Consider the following 17,503-nt stretch of genomic DNA (forward strand, 5'->3'; position numbering starts at 1 on the left):
AAAGGAGTCTTGGGAAGTTAGAGGAACATACTTCTGGAAGAGACTACATATTTTGAATAAAGGGATTAGCGTATAAGTAAAAAGCTAGTTATAAAACAGTGTGTATATAGATTGTGGCTTATGCATGTGAGTAAGTATATTTACACACACACACATATATATAAATAAGCTTATACATTTTATATTTATGTATACAGAAAACTCTTTTTATGCATGTGCGGGGGTGTGTGTGAATTGAAGTAGAATATACTTCATCAGGTTAATAGCTCTGTAGATGGTGGTATTTTCATGTGATTTTTATGTTTTTATTTCTATGTAGTACTTTTAAATAAAAATATATTATTTTCTAATAAAACCATGATATTTAAAAAATTATATAAGTTGGACACTAGCTTGTTTTTCAATAACATGCTATAAATCTCTGAAGACCAAGTTTTAGAGGTGACTTTAAATGTAGCAACTATTTACAAATTTATTAATTGCTGTATAATACTGACCATAAGAATAAAACTCTGCTATAGATTTAGAAAACACTCACCTGCAAAAATAAGGCATATTCCATACACAAATATTGTACCATAGATAACTAGAGGGACATTGATTCATATTAAGGGTTCAAGACTTATTCAAAACCCTGAGTCAGAGGTATATGATCTTGAAACCCATCCCCATGGCTCATCAAAGGAATTCTTAAGTAAATAATAGAAAAGCAGAGAAAGTTTTCTTGCCTTACAATCTCCTTTACAATGGCGCTTAGGAAATACTAGTTGTTTTCATGCTTACTTTAAAGTTAAGGTCACACTTTGCCTTCCTTGACAGGGAGCTACACCTTTTAAATATAGCTTTTAAAACATTTACTTGTTCTGTTTGTGAAATAATTTTTATTCATTGTATAAAGTTTGAAAATACAGAAGTTATAGAGATGAAAATAAAAACCTTCAAAAGTCTAACTGACCCCAAACTAATAACTGTTTACATTTGGCATCTGCAGGCTTCCTTCAACCAAATAATTTCCACCAGTACGCCTACTGCTTCTGAACAGTTGGTGTGTAGTTACCTTTGGAGAAAACACCACATAATAGCCAGTGCCCTTGGCTCTGCAGGTCAGCTTACACACATCCCCTGGCAGGACGCCTGCATATTTGGGAACCCACTCCACAAAAGTTTTGACTCCCTTTGCATCCGACTGATAGCCATTTTTGGCCTCACACTGTTCATGACGAAAGGATTTACCTAGAAAACAAACATGTTACAGTATTACCTTATCAGTTCTACAACCTAGATATATTCTTGTGTGTTTAAATTAGTTAATTATAAGGGAAACATGCAAACATTGTTTTGTTTCCCCACAGTCTTTACTCACCAATGTTGATGGATTTCATCTAGACATAGCGTTCAAAATGGTGATTATTTATTCCAATTCTCTGAATACTCTACTGCTTATAATAATAACTTAAAAATCACATATGTGTTTGTAATTGATCTGCATATGGGTGGAATTGTGTAGTATAAGATTAATGTTAGTTTCCCAGCTTCCCCCATTCATTATTGCTAGAATACAAATGACACGTAGCATGTGATGGTTGCTGGCACTTGGGGGCAGCGTACCGTTGGGTGGGCAGGGTGTGAGACTGCAGGAGCGGTAGATGGCCCTCTTCCCTGTGCAGTAGCGTCCGTTGTTTCTGGGAGCAGGGTTATTACAGTGGCGATAGGCAAACTGCACTCCTCCCCCACATGAGCGAGAACACTGGCCCCAGGATCCCCAAGATCCCCAGTTGCCATGGCTTGATGTCTGAAATAGAAAATAGAAGATATTTTAACTCAGATGAGAGAAAAACATTCAAAATGTGCATTTGGAAATCACTTGCATTTAACGACAGAGTGGAAACTTTGTCACAGATACAGTTATATTTTACTGAATTTAACATGATCATGCTTTGGAAATGCAACACATTTCCAATTCTAAGCAGTTCATCTTTTCCACCCTCCCCACTCCAGTGCCAGAGGATCTGAAAGTGTCATTCTAAGTACTGAGCACACCACAAAGATTACCTCCTGGTTTCTAAGGATCATTTTAAATTATGTCATCTGATATGGTCCATTTCTATTAAAATCACTGAACCATCATAACTTTTTGTCCACTCTGATCTTGGATCTTTATTGAAATATATAATGCTGAAGGATCTACGTGACACTGGGCATTATTTAATTGTGTTTGCATCTCTTTCTCTCTTTAGCAGTAAAACTCTGCAGTCCCTTTGTTGATATGCCACATTCTGTCTGTGACAGACTCTATGACGTGTACATAAATGTATCGGACGGACCCAACTTGGCTTAATTCCTAATTAGATGTGACAGAAGTACACTCTGAAGTACACTCAGGCCATGCGTGCAGGCACACCCCTTAAAAAAAAAGAGCCCTTTTATGGTAACCTAAGTCTATTTCTCTGGACACATTCTGGGAGGGAGCTTAGAGATTCTGAAAGGAAGAATATGATCAACTGCTTTGCTGAGAGGGTATATGTACTGCCTCTGACTGACTCAGTCAAGCTATCTGACGATGCATGGTTGGGTGATACCCTGAAAGACACAGGCAATGAGCACATGATAATCCTCTTCCAGGAACTTCGCAAATCTTGTGGGTTGAGAGGGAGTATATATTTTACTCAGGCCTTGAAAATTAATAGGGCAGTCGCTGACCTGAAGTTGGACTGTGTATATGCTGGCAGAGGTGTTTCCCTGGAGCAGCCATAAATTATTTTAGTTCCTAAATTTAGATTAACTTATTGTCAGGGGGAAGAAAGTGACATTTGGAGCTCACCAAATATGTACAAGAACCACGTGTCAGCTCTGTTATGACCTTCTTACTGAATTTAAATACTTATATTCTGATAACTTTAGCAAGACAAGTTTGAAAGTAAACTTCTCAAAAGCAATTAATAGGGTCCTACATGGGGTCTCAATTGGACAGAATCTGAGTTACACAAGTGTTTCTTAAAAGATGTAATCTGCAAAGAAACCCCTAGTATCTGCATTTTCCCCAGTATTTGATCCCTGAGAATGGCCACTGCAGGTGAAAGAAGCAGGTGTAAATAGATCTCAAAAGGAAACGTTTTTTTCATTTCTTATTTCTTTGCCTTTTTTTTTTTTTTGGAGACCGAGTTTTGCTCTTGTTGCCCAGACTGGAGTGCAATGGTGCCATCTTGGCTCACTGCAACCTCCACCCCGCCGGGTTCAAGCAATTCTCATGCCTCAGCCTCCTGAGTACCTGGGATTACAGGCAGCTAATTTTTGTAGTTTTTTTAGTAGAGACAAGGTTTCACCATGTTGTCCAGGCTGGTCTCGAACTCCTGACCTTGTGATCTGCCTGCCTCGGCCTCCGAAAGTGCTGGGATTACAGGCATGAGCCACTGCCCCGATCCGGGAAAAACTTTTCAATTAGAAAATAAAGGCTTCTGAGGACAGTGCCCATACCCATCACAAGAATGCACTTCACTTCTTGGGTCTCCAGGCATTGGCTGATGAGAAAAATCACTTACTGAATAATATTTTTTCTTGGTTTTGTCCACACACTTGCCCTGCAAGCAGATTCTCCCCTTTCCACAAGGCGTCCCTTCCACGGCAGGCAGCTTCTTGGTCAGACAGACCATCTGGCCCTGGCGCACCACGGCACACCACAGGCGCGCACAGACGTCCATGCCGGGACACACGGAGTACTCGGGCCCGAAGGTCAGGTTGCACTGCTGGGCGGCATCATAGGTCTGTCCCGGGAGTTCTTCGGGGCCCAGAATCTGCTTTCGTGGTAGATCCAGCAAACAGTTACCTACAAGAATAACTGAGATTGACCACTGCTCTGTATTTAGGTTTCAAACCACTAAAATCATGGATCTGAAAACAAAATGTCCCGGCTGGCGTTGAAGCACGAGGCACCCACGAATCCACAGTGTAATGCTCTGGAGAGGGACTCCGTGGGAACAAGGCCGGGCACCTCATTGGGCCCATGATACCCTCCAGGGTTCTCAGGAGTGATACGCTCCGGAGTGTCTATAACAATGGGGTTGGCAGGGGTGTGATGAAATAAGATGGTTTTTTAATGATTAGTTGTGAACTTAGCCATTGTGCTAAGGCACTGAACAAAATTGGGATAGGCCTAGAGGAAATTGGATCATGAATTTTAGTAACAACTATAATAATGATAATGGTAGTGAAGCGTTTACTCTACCACTTTGAGAAACAGAGTTTGTCCTTGGCACTCTATTTGTATAACCCATTCTCCATTTCTAACTCACCCCTTCCCCATGTGCCTATCATGTCTCCTTTCCACTAATTCCATAAATAATAGCCAAGCTGGCTCCTCATTCATTCTTGCACACTCAACAAGCATTTGCTCAGCACCTACAATGTTCTAGAAACCACACTAGGTATTGGAAATACCGAAAAATGACTCAGATCTACCCCTCAAGGCCTTCCAATTAAAGAGATAAAGTGTTTCTCCCAGACTGATAAAAATTTTAATAAAAAGCTGTCAAGATTCGCAGAACAAAGGAGCAGTGAAAAAAGAAAAAAAAATTTTTGGTAATTTAGGATTAGTCTAGTCTTTATAGTCTTTTCCTCTTTGTGTCTATTTAATAGAATTGGTGTTTGTTGGGTATTTGGAGGGTACCTACTAAAACCATGTACGTGTCTCACTGCATCATATATGAAGGTATATAGGCAAAGGGGGTGAGATGGGAATTCTATAGAAGCTGAAACATGGACAATAAGAATCCAGAACATTAAATCTGCTTTGCTCTCTCTTTTCCCTCCCCATAAAGGCTTCCCTAAGAGTCCCTGTCCAGTGAGTTAACATCATTAATTTTCTTTTGTCACACATGTGCATAAGCATTGCCCATCTGTTTCTGTATTTTTCTGTTTACTTGATTTTAGGATTTACACAATGATTACAATAGCAATAAAAATAGCAAATATTAGTTACACACACTATTCTCCATGCTTTACATGTATTAGCTTATTTAATGCTCACCACCACAACCCCATCAGGCAGATTCTAGTACACATTTTATTTATCCTACAGATAAGAAAACTGAGGCACAAAAGAGGTAGACCAGTAGACCAGTTACCCAAGGTCACACAGCTGTTATGGTTTTATGCCCAGCGCTTGCCCTCCTCTTCAGATGCCATATGGCTTCTGTTAGCATGTGAGTAGCTGCCTGATTGTATTGCTGAAGGGCAACCATGTGTAAGGATCCTTTAGATGGTGAATATTGAGCTTAATGGAAGAAACACCCAATCTGAAGTCTTACTCTGGTGAAATACTAAATGGTTGAGTGCTCCTGGCTAAGTTAGCTAACCTCTCCGTAATTTATTTTCAAGATCTGCATAATGTTTCTCTTCTCACTGTGTTACTGTAAATGTGAAATTAGCTAACAAAGAATTAAGGGTGACCAGAAAAATACAAAACAATGGAATATTTAACAGCCTTTTAAATGTCTTACTGTTTTTATTCACCAAAAACAGTCATATTCAAATTCTTATGTTCCACTGAGAAATAGAATATTCAGCACATTTTAAGTATACTGTAAATTTTTAAGGAGTACATTCAAATTTCTTCAAAGTGAATATCTTAGAATTTGTCAGTCTGTGTTGGGGGCATTATATGAAAATGAATAAAGAGCAAAATTCCTATTTAACTTCTGAGCCAGAACGTTTGAAGAGGTGAAGCTTCTTAAGGCAAGTCAGAAAAAGCATTACAAATAAGTATCCAGCCAAAGAGAACTCTGGGAGAAAAACATGAAGTTAACAGAAAAACATCAACATCAAGTCAATAGGAAAGAATGATAGTAAAAGCTCACTAAGCTTTGTTTATAAGATAGAATGTGATTAGGGCTTCAGAATTCCATGAAAAACGTTATCTTCATTCTAGAATAAAAAAAGGAGTATTGTGTAAACCAGGGGTTGCTTGGCAGATTGCTGATGATAGAAGACTGTCAACAAACCTCTGAGTCTGCAAGAATGTTTTCCAATTCTTCAAAAGTGCTGTTTTAAGAAACTTCTTTTTTATTTTACTAAAAAGCACAGACCGTAAGACTGGGTAACTAAATATTAGCTAGGAAGTCTTTACCATGTATGCATGCACGTGGCATGGGTCTACATCATTTTTTCTGGAGCCAAAATAACTCACCACCTGACTATGTCACTAACACCTGTTCTACCTCACTAGTAGATGACAAGTGAAAAAAACGCATAATGCAAACAATTTGAAATAGTCTTCCAACAAAGAGACTTCAAGATGTGGCATCTCTTTACAAACCTTAATTTAGAAGTACAAGTTTTAAAAATAAATAACATGTTTGCTTTCTATTAAAAATAAGATATATCAGCTCTATAATTTTCTCTTAGAGGTAATACTTGTGGAGATGACCTTTTCTTGCTTAAAATAATTTATTTCAGAATTGCAATTACTGTGTTACCCCAGCATTCTCAGCTAGGATTTGTAGCTGCATCAATTTCTGTTTATGCCAAAGTATATATTATTTCATTTTTACATTGAATTATGTCCTTTTGCAACAAAATAGGTACAAGCATCTCTACTGAATGTTAGAAGGATGCCATGAAACAATAACAAAAATCAATACAAGAAACAATAACACAAATCAATATGAGCCTAAGTCTGAATCTCATAGTATAAAAGATTTAAAATCTAAGTAATAAGAGATTGGATATACATTTTCTATTTTAAAAAAATGTAAACAGTTTGGGGGAGGGGCATAAGCGGAAATGGGTCAACCTTTCGGTATAATTTCTAATGACCTCTGGAGGCATCCAGCCTACTGCTGATTTTTTTCTTAATCTGTTTTACTTTTATTCTCAATCACTTCTTCACATCTACTTCATATATTTTCAATTCACTGTAGTCTGAAATTTGATCTGGGCCTTGCTGTCAACATTTTGTGTTTGTTCTGTTCTACAAATTGGCGAGTTTCTTCCTCCCTCCCTCCCTCTCTCCTTTCCGTCCTTCTTCCTTTTTAAATTTTGTTTTAACATTGTGCATATATAAATGGATAGATTATAAAAGAAAGACCAGCCGTGGTGGCTCACGCCTGCAATCCCAGCACTATAGGAGGCCAAGGTGGGTGGATCACCAGAGGTCAGCAGTTCACAACCAGCCTGACCAACAGGGTGAAACCTCGTCTCTACTAAAAATACAAAAATTAGCTGGGCATGGTGGTGGGCACCTGTAATCCCAGCTACTCGGGAGGCTGAGGCGGGAGAATTGCTTGAACCTGTGAGGCAGAGGTTGCAGTGAGTTGAGATCAAGCCATTAGACTCCAGCCTGGGGGACAAAGAGCAAAACTCCGTCTCAAAAAAAAAAGAAAGGAAAAGAAAAGAAAGTCAGCACACTAATGTGTGCATATTGCATCCATGTTTTTACCATTCATGTTGAACCAAATGATTAAAATAAGACAAAAAATTAAAAAGTAAGATGCTGTGATTTGAGACGAAACTGTAAGAAAATGTGTTAGTCTCTCCATGGTGGCCGAAGTCCATTAATAGGTGATGGTAGGAATGTCATGCCTCCAGGAAATGGAACAGAAAAATCTCTAGTTTTATACATCTGACTTATAGTACTATTTGTCTCTCATATTAATGATTAATCGAAATTATCAAAGTTGTTGTTCTTTTTGTTTTTCTTTTTGCTTTTTTGAGATGGAGTCTAGCTCTGTTGCCCAGCAGGCTGGAGTGCAGTGGCGTGATCTCCGCTCACTGCAACCTCCACCTCCTGAGTTCACGTGATTCTCCTGCCTCAGCCTCCTGAGTAGCTGGGACTACAGGCGCACGCCACCATGCCCAGATAATTTTTGCATTTTTAGTAGAGACAGGGTTTCACCATGTTGGCCAGACTGGTTTCAAACTCCTGACCTCTCAGGTGATGCACCCACCTTGGACTCCCAAAGTGCTGGGATTACAGGGCGTGAGCCACCACGCTCAGGCTCAAAGTTGTTGTTCTTTATTATTTTCAACTTTTTTTTCGAGCACTAAAGTTATTCTGTCTTTTCTTCCTTTTCAATGCTCAGATATGAAATTAAGCATTGACCCAAATATTCATGATCTAGGAGAAATCAGTTAATGTTCCTAATGAAACTCATCCAAAGAAGCCTAACGCCACTGCTTACAATCACTGTTTGCGTCCTCTCTTCACCTTGCTGCCCTTGCCCCTCTGCTTTTAGGTCTTTACTTGGATGTCTAATGTTAAAAGAAAAATGGGTGCATTTGTCTGCTCTTTGATCACTCATTTTGGGCCCAGTGATAGATGAATGAACAAGGGCACTTCAAAAAGACAGACACTTTTTGTCCAAAAGCAACTCAAGGAGTCTGGGTGTGAAGCTGTTAGATGCATTAAGTACACTGTTTAGCAGATGTGATGGCAAGGAAGTTAAATTAAAGATTCTTTATGACAAAGGAGAAAATAATGTTTTTAAATATATAAGTCATCCCTGTAATCCAAGCACTTTGGGAGGCTGAGGCGGGTGGATCACCTGAGATTGGGAGTTCAAGTCCAGCCTGACCAACATGGAGATATCCCATCTCTACTAAAAATACAAAATTAGCCAGGCATGGTGGTGCATGCCTATAATCCTGGCTACTCAGAAACTGAGGCAGGAGAATCACTTGAACCCGGGAGGTGGAGGTTGTGGTGAGCTGAGATAGTGCCATTGCACTCCAACCTGGGCAAGAAGAGTGAAACTCTGTCTCAAAAATACAAAAATATATAAATAAATAAATTAAGTCAGTCATCGTTGCCTTAAACTATATGTCTTATTTGCACACTCTATTAAAGAGCATATTTATTATGAAAATCAAGATGCAACCATAGTGTTGGCTTTGAATTTTATTAACACCACCTTAAAAGCTGATGTTAAGCTTTCCTGGCCAGCTTTACAGTCTATATTTAACAAAAGATACAGAGAACTGGTTTTCCAATATCATTTTATGTGCAAAGTTCTGTGTTCAGTAAGTAGCTATAAAGTTAGCTCTTTATATTACATGTCAAATTTTCAAAACCATCTATAGATTTTCCTTAGCAACCTGTGTTGCGAATGTTCTTGAGCTGTATCTACAGAAGTGGTGGCCTTTCTCATCGTCTGGCACCGTGAACTCAGGGACACAGCAGACACAGCTATCTTTTTTTGGACTCAAGGTTAGGAAGCATTTGAGAAAGGAAATTCAATAACCTGCTTTCACTGCACAATTTCTTTGCCAGTGCTTACCTTTATTTCTGAGGCTCATACTCCTAGCCAGCTTGCCTAGAGCTAGCTTGTAAAAACACTGCAGAATGTCTACAAGTATCTTGGCCAAGGTTTAGCGGGGCGGTCCCATGAGACATGACTTCTCCTTTTCTGAATCACAGATCTGCAGACACAGTGACTTTAGATTGAGCACACTGGTTTTTCAACCATAACCTAATTGCTGCATATTTCTTGTTGGAACTAAATCAGGAAACACTCAGTACTAATGAATTTAAATTTGGCAGTGGACAAGTGCTACAAATGTCCAGCTACTTATGGCTAATAATTTTGAAAATAAATCAAATGCTTTGAATTTAATTTTACTCTCTGATCTCATTTCTCCAGTATTGATGGAGGTGAGAGGGGGAGGAATGAGATATTAGACGTAAATGGATTTCCCATTTATAATGTACTCTTTAGGTACCATTGAAAAATGGTATATGTGTTATGAGATTACCTGCTTAAAACTAGCAATTGCTTTTCTGCCTTTATAGTACTCATAGTTTAACTTTCCTAAATAACTGAAAATCATTTTTTTCTGTGTGTCAATTATTGTATCGTGCTGAAATATAGCACTGACTTGAGGGACTGTGCTGGTGAGACAGGGTTTTCGACCTTTAGAAAATGGTACCAGACCACTGTGACTTTCATGTTTTACAGCTGCTATTTACAGCTCTTCTCTTATTGTCAAATAATATCATTTCTTGCTCTCAGATTACCTGTCTAAAGTCTCTGCATCCTCACCCCTCATGACTATTTTATTGCTTAAAATGCTGAGTGGCCTAGAAAATTAGAACAGAAAAATGGTAGAACTGTAAAATATGAATAAATGGGCTCTGAGTAGAAGCCTATGTAGCTTCCTATGAGTAAAGTTAAAAGGTTTTATAATATAGTTTTCTGATATCATTCAGTCTTCTAACAAAGACGCATCTGTTTGTTATTCTATCATCTTGGGCTTTGACTGTCTTCTTATTCTCTCCCATGCTCTGTGGCTGAAATGTTAGAATCTCAAAAATCTCTACAGTGGGTTTAGTAGTTTCTTTGGCCACACTTTCACTTACATTGACTTAAGTCAGCTTTTTGGTTACAATTTAAAAGTTATTAAGTTATTTCAATTCATCTTTAAGTAATAGCACTACAGGGAGTACCACTGTTTCAATTCTGTAACTGAGTATGCTCTTTTGAAAGGAAATAAGACATAACTGAGCTTTGTCATTGTGCCACACTGCTTTTCTTTGTTTTTTTGTTATTCCAAACTTACTTTATTCATATTATAAGCTACTGATAAAATAGGATTTTTATTGAAACAAAAGACTGCCTAACCAAACCAACATATTCAAAAGTGAAAAAGTCTAGATTGGATGAAATAAAGTAAATAAGTAAGCTATAAGCATCTTCTGTTAAAGGAATTTTGGTAATAATTGAATTTATTTATTTAATATACATATGAGAAATTCAGATACTTTTTTATTAGTGCAAAGGAATAAGATCTATTTCTATTAAAATTATTTTCTTAGTTGTTTTCTATCATGAGTTCTTTGGGACAGAAACAGAGATAAAAATATGTACATTTGTTATGAAATCTTTAAAAATTCAGAGCATGGACTTTTTAAAATATAGAATTAATATTAAAAAATGAAGATAATGCCAAAAGCATTATTTACTGCATAGAAATTACGATCACAAATTCCATAAACATGAAATAAATAAATCATTTCAAAATTAGGAACAAAATTCTCCGCGGCATTGTAATTAGCTGACCTAATACTTTCAGAGGGAAAAAAATTTGGTCCCATTTTAGCCATAAGTATTTGCTGCCTTAGCAACTAAATCCATTCATTTAGTGATTCAAGGTTTAGCTCAACTTCTTGGAATGTGTAACATGTGATTTTGAAATAAAATATTAATGTTATTTTCTTTTCAGAAAATCTGAAAAGAAGTAAAACAGAAAAGCAATATTATGAGTGGAGACTTAAGATTCCACCCAAGAAGGACTTTATGAGATATTGATCTGATCAATGTAGATAGGATGACTATAAGGAATATTCATTTTAGGACTTTATCCACATTTAATCCACAATGTAAACTAAGCTAAACATAAAATTACCATTGTATTATTGGTCTGAATGAAAGCTTCATACATTAATTCTTAGTGTTGTTTCCAAGTCTTTAAATTATTGAGACATTCTTTCAACTAAAAAAGAACATTTTTTTTGTAGTGAGATATATTTTAAACCAAGCTGGAAATGAGACATATAAATATGTAGTAACAGGCAGCTAAAGCCTTACCTGTTCACCACTAATGGAGTAAAAATGAGTTAATGAACAGATTTTGGCTCCGTGGTATCAGAGAACTGTGCAGCCGAATTTATTTATGTCTGAAATAATTTGAATTTGCTATTTGTTCTGGTATTATGCAGCCACAGTTCAAAAAAGACAACATACTAAAAATTATGGGAATATTAAATCATAAGCTTTGTGGAACTGGGAAAAAGACAGTTTTCATAGATACTCTTTATTCAACTTTGAACAATACATCATTAGATAACTTTATAGAAAATTGTTATGATTAATAATTTCTGTCATATTTCATTTAACTACTAGTTTTAGAAAGATGAATCTTAAGAGAACATAAAAGAAATGAGAATATGTCCATTTCTGTAAAAGAGGAAATTTTGGCTACATGATCTCTGAAGATTCTTTCCAAGGCCAGTGTATCTACCCTCCTGTGTTTTTATTATTATAAAGTACTAAAGAATGCTAGGAAATTTGCAACAGCTTGTTTCCAAGATTACTTAGGGGTTGGGATTTATTATTTCTAAAAATTGTAACTTCCTCAGTATGTTCATATAATTTACAGCACTAATCCTAGTCTTACAGAATTTAATAAAGTACACTGTTCTCTTGAACCGTATTTAAAGGATGAAGCCAAATATTTTCTTTTGAAGTTCTTAAAGTGTTTTCCCATCATTCAGATTCTTTCCTATTTCTGTTCTGCAGTTTTTACTCCACTTTAAGGAGAATCTGCTATCAGGATGAAACCAAATTCTTCTAGTCAGTGCAAATCTAGAAAGCTTCCTCTTCTGGCTTTAGGTTGCCATAAAAAGAATCCAGTAGAATTGTCACCTACACCTTAACCGCACCCCTATAATAGGCCTGTAACAAATACTTCTGCAAGTCATATTAATAGCAAGGAAACCAAGATGTCTGCCAAAGTTCTCACAGGAAGCTAGTGGTGAAAGAAGGAATAAAAGCCAGGCTTTCAGGGCACTAGTGAGGCATTCTGTGTGGTCTTCCACACTGCCTCTCCTTTGAACTTTTTCAATTCAAAAGCCAAAATACCATAGCTAAAATGCCACCAAGGATGTTGGCAGCACACACCCACATATGATCAATTTCCTTGGTCTTTCTTCTGACACTATCCAAACAACTATTGTCTTAGAGGGCAAGATGAATATTTTGAGGATATAATGAAGTCAAACTCCTAAGAATCCCAAATTTTCTCAGCCCATGTTGTCCTTAATGATACATACCATGGCCATCATCCAGGAATTCTGTGATGGTGGCTGAAGTGCATTTGGACCAGGGCTTAGACGCATCAATGCTGGTAAGGATGGAAGACATTAAGCGCTTATCTTCTGTGGAACCAAAGGTCTCTTCACAGAATTTGGAATCGTCATGGGAGAGGCCAAGTAGATGTCCTAAGGGAGAGAACAGAGGAAGTACAAAAGATCTATGACTGTGTATTTCTATTTTTCTGTGATAATTATGCTAGGGCTTGATTCCCCCCACCCCCATTGTAGATGAGTTCACTTTAACTGAACTCTTAGGTGAGAACCTGAAGACTGGACCTCCAGAGAAATAAAGTTCATGTAGTTAGTATAGCAATTACTTTGGGTGAACATTTCAATGGAAACTGAAAAACTAAAAGAGTAGATGTTCCCATAATTCATCTGGATCACATATGCTTAATGACATGTGGAAACAAAGCCTTATTTAGAATCTAGCATTTGTGAGACAATTGTGGGATTACGTCATAGCCCACACCACATATCATTTTGATTGTCTTGATTTTCTCCCTCCTCTGATCAAGCCCCATGAGACCGAAGTGCACTTGCTCCCATATACTGTTGAAGCCTCTGTATTGAACCTAGTGCTGTGCAAGTCGCAAACAATTAATAGATGGTTTTTGAATGTCAGGGACTTATTTTATTAGTCAAATAAATAGGTGGCTAATATAAAGGAGGACTAGGGGAGACAAAGAAGAGAAGTGAAATGGGGAAGTTTCCAGTTTCATGCAAAACTAAGCTTGCTTCATCTGTTCATTTCTTTTAGTGATTTACTGAGTTTTGAATGTTTCCTATTCTCACAAACATATAGCTCATTTTGACAAAATACCCATTTACATTTTAAAATGTCTAAAATACCAATAACATGGAGTTCGAGAGCTTGAAGAGAGAACACCTTGGTTTCCCAAGTGATTGTTGTGACTGTTCAAAACCACTCAGCCAGGTGATATTTGTGCTTAAGCCTATCAACCATGTTCTCTGCAATCCCAGTCAAGCTAGATATTATTTCACAGAGCCCATAATCACATTCTTATAATCCAAGTAAATTGTTTTTTATTATATAAGATCAATTTTCATACAGTCTAAGGATAAAATGATATTCCCCCAACAAACTTAAAATGCTATTTAAAACATCTAGGACAGTAGTTTGAGCAGTTATAAACTCTAAAATATAGACAGCAAATCATCCTAATAGTGTTTTTAACAAAGCTTTCTAGAATCATACACAAACCACTGAAACGAATGTAGAAAACACTATAGCAAACAGATGACTACATTCTTCTTGGGTTCTTGAATGGCAAATGCAGAAAACTTTGGCCATCCTAGCAAAAGAGTCCAGTGTGCACCAATAAAACCCAACAGAGATGAATCTTCCACTTTAGATTCTGACTACTTTGGGCCAACTTGTTAAATCACCAACACCTCATAACAAAATTGTCCACTGAGCAACTGACTGCTGTTATGCCTGAAATTAAGTGGCTAGGGCTCAGTGACCTTCCAAGTCTCCACATTTTTATGTCATTTATTCAGATATTTACTTCAACAATATTTACTAGGCTAACAAGTTTTCTCTGGGAAGTCCTCCCACCACCATTTAACATTTTGTTTGGTCAGTAGCATAAACGTGCATGATAGTCTATGTAGAAAGTATGTCCTAATTAACATGCAAAGGAAGTTAGCAAGGACTCATCTGAGTTTTGAGTGGTTAGTTGAGTTTTTCAAGGAACTCATTGCTTGCAGAAATAAAAACAGACTATTTTATTCATCTACTATTAAAAATGACTTAAAGTTACTTAGTACATGAAATACATGTTGATAATGCACTCTGCACTCCCTGAACTTTTCCAAGATAGAAGATTTATCAACCAACACTGAGGGACATGTGTGGAAATTTCACACTTGAGTTTTTTCCTCTGACATAGAAGAGAGAGAAGAACAGTGTCCCCAAGTGACCTCTGCAGCATAATATGTATTTGAATCCAGGTTTTATACTTAACAAACATGACCTTTGCATTCTACTTCATAGGATATTTATATTTATTTAATGGAGTAATAGTTTTTTTCTCCAAATCTATATAAATACAGAGCACTTTCCATATTTTTTATTATTATATCAAGAGATTTTCACTTCATTTGGAGGGTAGATTTTAGAATTCTGATTTAAAATATAGGCCACACAGCAGACACCAAATTCACTTTGAGGGGCCTGAGAAAGTACCTCAATTTTTTCTTTCAAACAGAGAGGTGAAGCATGTAATTTTAAAGGTTTCAATTATGTAAGCAAGTCAATTTAATTTTTAAATATTTTGGCATCATTTATGAATCTTTTGGAATGCTATTTATATACTATTATGACTTTTATGCTCCCAAAATTTATTCATTTTCCACCATAGCTTAATTGCCACTGAAGATGAATAGAAGAAATTCCACTGGAAAAGACTGCCATTCAAGCATGAACAAATCTTAGTTTCACCTCAGCAAGGGGATATGAATTTTGTAAGATCTCCAAAAGTCAGGCAGAAACAGACTGCTTAGAGCCAACTGAAAGAGATCAACTCTTTGGAGGGTGAACGAACATTCCGTCCTCCATGAAGAAAGCCTGACAGCTGTCTGGGAGAAGCATGCTGTCTCATAGGCAGTGAGAGTCCTGGGCAATGTGAAGAACACTTAAGCACCCAAAGTAACAGGCAGCCAGTTCCAGAGTAGCTGGAACCAGGGCATGGCGAGAGACCCACGTGACTTCCCTTCAGGAGCTGGACAGGATATGAAAGGGAAGATCAATGTGTGGGATGTTTGGATGCTCTTCAGGAAAGACGTGACACACATTCTAAAGACTGCAAACAGCAAAAGGAGTGGTATGAGCCCCCAAGCAATTATGCTAAGACATTGACTCTTAGTTGAAATCAGCCTTGAAATAGCAAAAGTCTACATAAGTATAAGCACTTTTGAAGGAGTGCTCACAGTAAAGACAGCACACTATGATACTGAAAGCTAGCCACCAGAGAAAATCCAGAATCCTGGGAATTTAAGATACAATGTCACAGCAGACAACTGTGTATTTCAAGTAGGGATTGTGAAGGGGAATTGGAAAAGCTAATAGCTTTGAAAACATCTGCCTTTTCAGAAAGAGTTTTTTCATAAATCATTCACAGAGATGTTTAAAATGAATGGTGTGGTTTATAGATGAAGAATTTCTTGGACGAGCAGACCTCAGGAGCATTAGCAGCAGATAGGATTAGATATCCCTGTCCCAGGGAGTAAAACAGCACATGAAGAATATAAAAGAGTGTGAAGAAAATGTGTACAATGCCAAAATTAATTTGTTGTTTACATCAAATTGTATTTTATGATGAGTTTTTAGAGCAATACAGAGCAACAGAGTTAGTTGAGGGTGAGGTTTTAGAGGAGGCAGGGGGATAGAATCCAGAAATCCATATAGAATGGCAATCCTTCCCCTTGGAAGGAGAAAGATTTCTTTTTGGAGAGTCAGTGTTGCAAGAGAAGGGTGGGGAGGACTCAAAGCCATTTTGACAGAGATTTGAGAAAGCTCCCTCAGTAAAATAGGACATGAAACTCCTAGCGAGAGAAAAGGCGGAGGTGGATTTAGAGGTAACTATCTGCTGTCAGGATTTAAAGCAGGGGTAGTAAGGTCTTGATTTAGGGAAGAATTAATATTTGTGTTTAGGACCACTTATAATCAGCAGACATCCAAAAGTTCTAAAAGAAGTTTGCTTGAGCAATTTTGATTACAATACTATCTTTCTCAGCTATCTTTAATACTTGATGATGTAATTGGAAGTTTGTCACCTAAAATCCTGAGGCAATTAAGGACCAAGCACACTTGTGTAATAGATGTACTTGTTAATTGCCTCTGTATTTATATGTTAAATAAGATTTTAACTGGGAAGGGGAGACAGAAGCCAGAGTGAAATTCAGAGAATAATGCAACTGTCTAATCCATGAGTATTTTCCAAGGGATAGATGCCTCAGAATTATATTTTTCTTTTTTTTGAGACGGAGTTTCTTGTTGCCCAGGCTGGAGTGCAATGGCAAGATCTCGGCTCACTGCAGTCTCCACCTCCCGGGTTCAAGCACTTCTCCTGCCTCAGCCTCCTGAGAAACTGGCATTACAGATACCCACCACCACACCCGGCTAATTTTTTGTATTTTTAGTAGAGACAGGATTTCATCATGTTGGCTGGGCTGGTCTTGAACTCCTGACCTCAGTTGATCCACCTGCCTCGGCCTCCCAGAGTTCTGGGATTAGAAGCATGAACCACTGTGCCCGGCCAGAACTGTATTTTACTGTTTGAAATAATTAGTACAAGCTAAGGTGTAAATTGTGTTAGACATTGTTGATCTATTCTTAATAGATGTTAAATCATATCTTAAATACAACAGTCATGCTGAGTGTCTGTCAGCAAGTAACATCAGAAAGGAGTTTATTTGAATTAATATAAGAAAATAAGTATAATGATAAATTATGTCAGAGCAAAGTCTATAGGGCTGAGAGTTTGAGTTACATTATTAGCTCAGAAATAGCAAAACAACTTTTCCGGCATGAAAATCCTCTTTTTGAATTGGCAAAGGGATAACATTTTACAAAATTTTATCTTTGATATTCCCAGTACAGACTTAAAGAACACC

At 37.4% G+C, this 17,503-nt stretch overlaps 1 protein-coding gene across 2 annotated transcripts in view; it reads right to left on the reverse strand.

Annotated features, from left to right (window-relative positions):
- Positions 1 to 17,503, reverse strand: part of ADAMTS5 (ADAM metallopeptidase with thrombospondin type 1 motif 5) — a 51,168-nt gene that overhangs the window by 12,999 nt on the left and 20,666 nt on the right. For both annotated transcript variants that reach the window (XM_064380077.1, XM_012433967.3), the window contains 4 exons: positions 12,821 to 12,988; positions 3,540 to 3,823; positions 1,609 to 1,792; positions 1,058 to 1,233 (listed from right to left, as the gene is read on the reverse strand). In XM_064380077.1, coding sequence (XP_064236147.1) covers positions 1,058 to 1,233; positions 1,609 to 1,792; positions 3,540 to 3,823; positions 12,821 to 12,988 — 812 coding nt within the window. The remainder of the gene's footprint in view (positions 1 to 1,057; positions 1,234 to 1,608; positions 1,793 to 3,539; positions 3,824 to 12,820; positions 12,989 to 17,503) is intronic.

The sequence above is a fragment of the Aotus nancymaae genome, unplaced genomic scaffold, assembly GCF_030222135.1.
Source record: "Aotus nancymaae isolate 86718 unplaced genomic scaffold, 86718_ANA_hifiasm-v0.15.2.pri h1tg000022l_1, whole genome shotgun sequence".
Lineage (NCBI taxonomy): Eukaryota > Metazoa > Chordata > Mammalia > Primates > Aotidae > Aotus > Aotus nancymaae.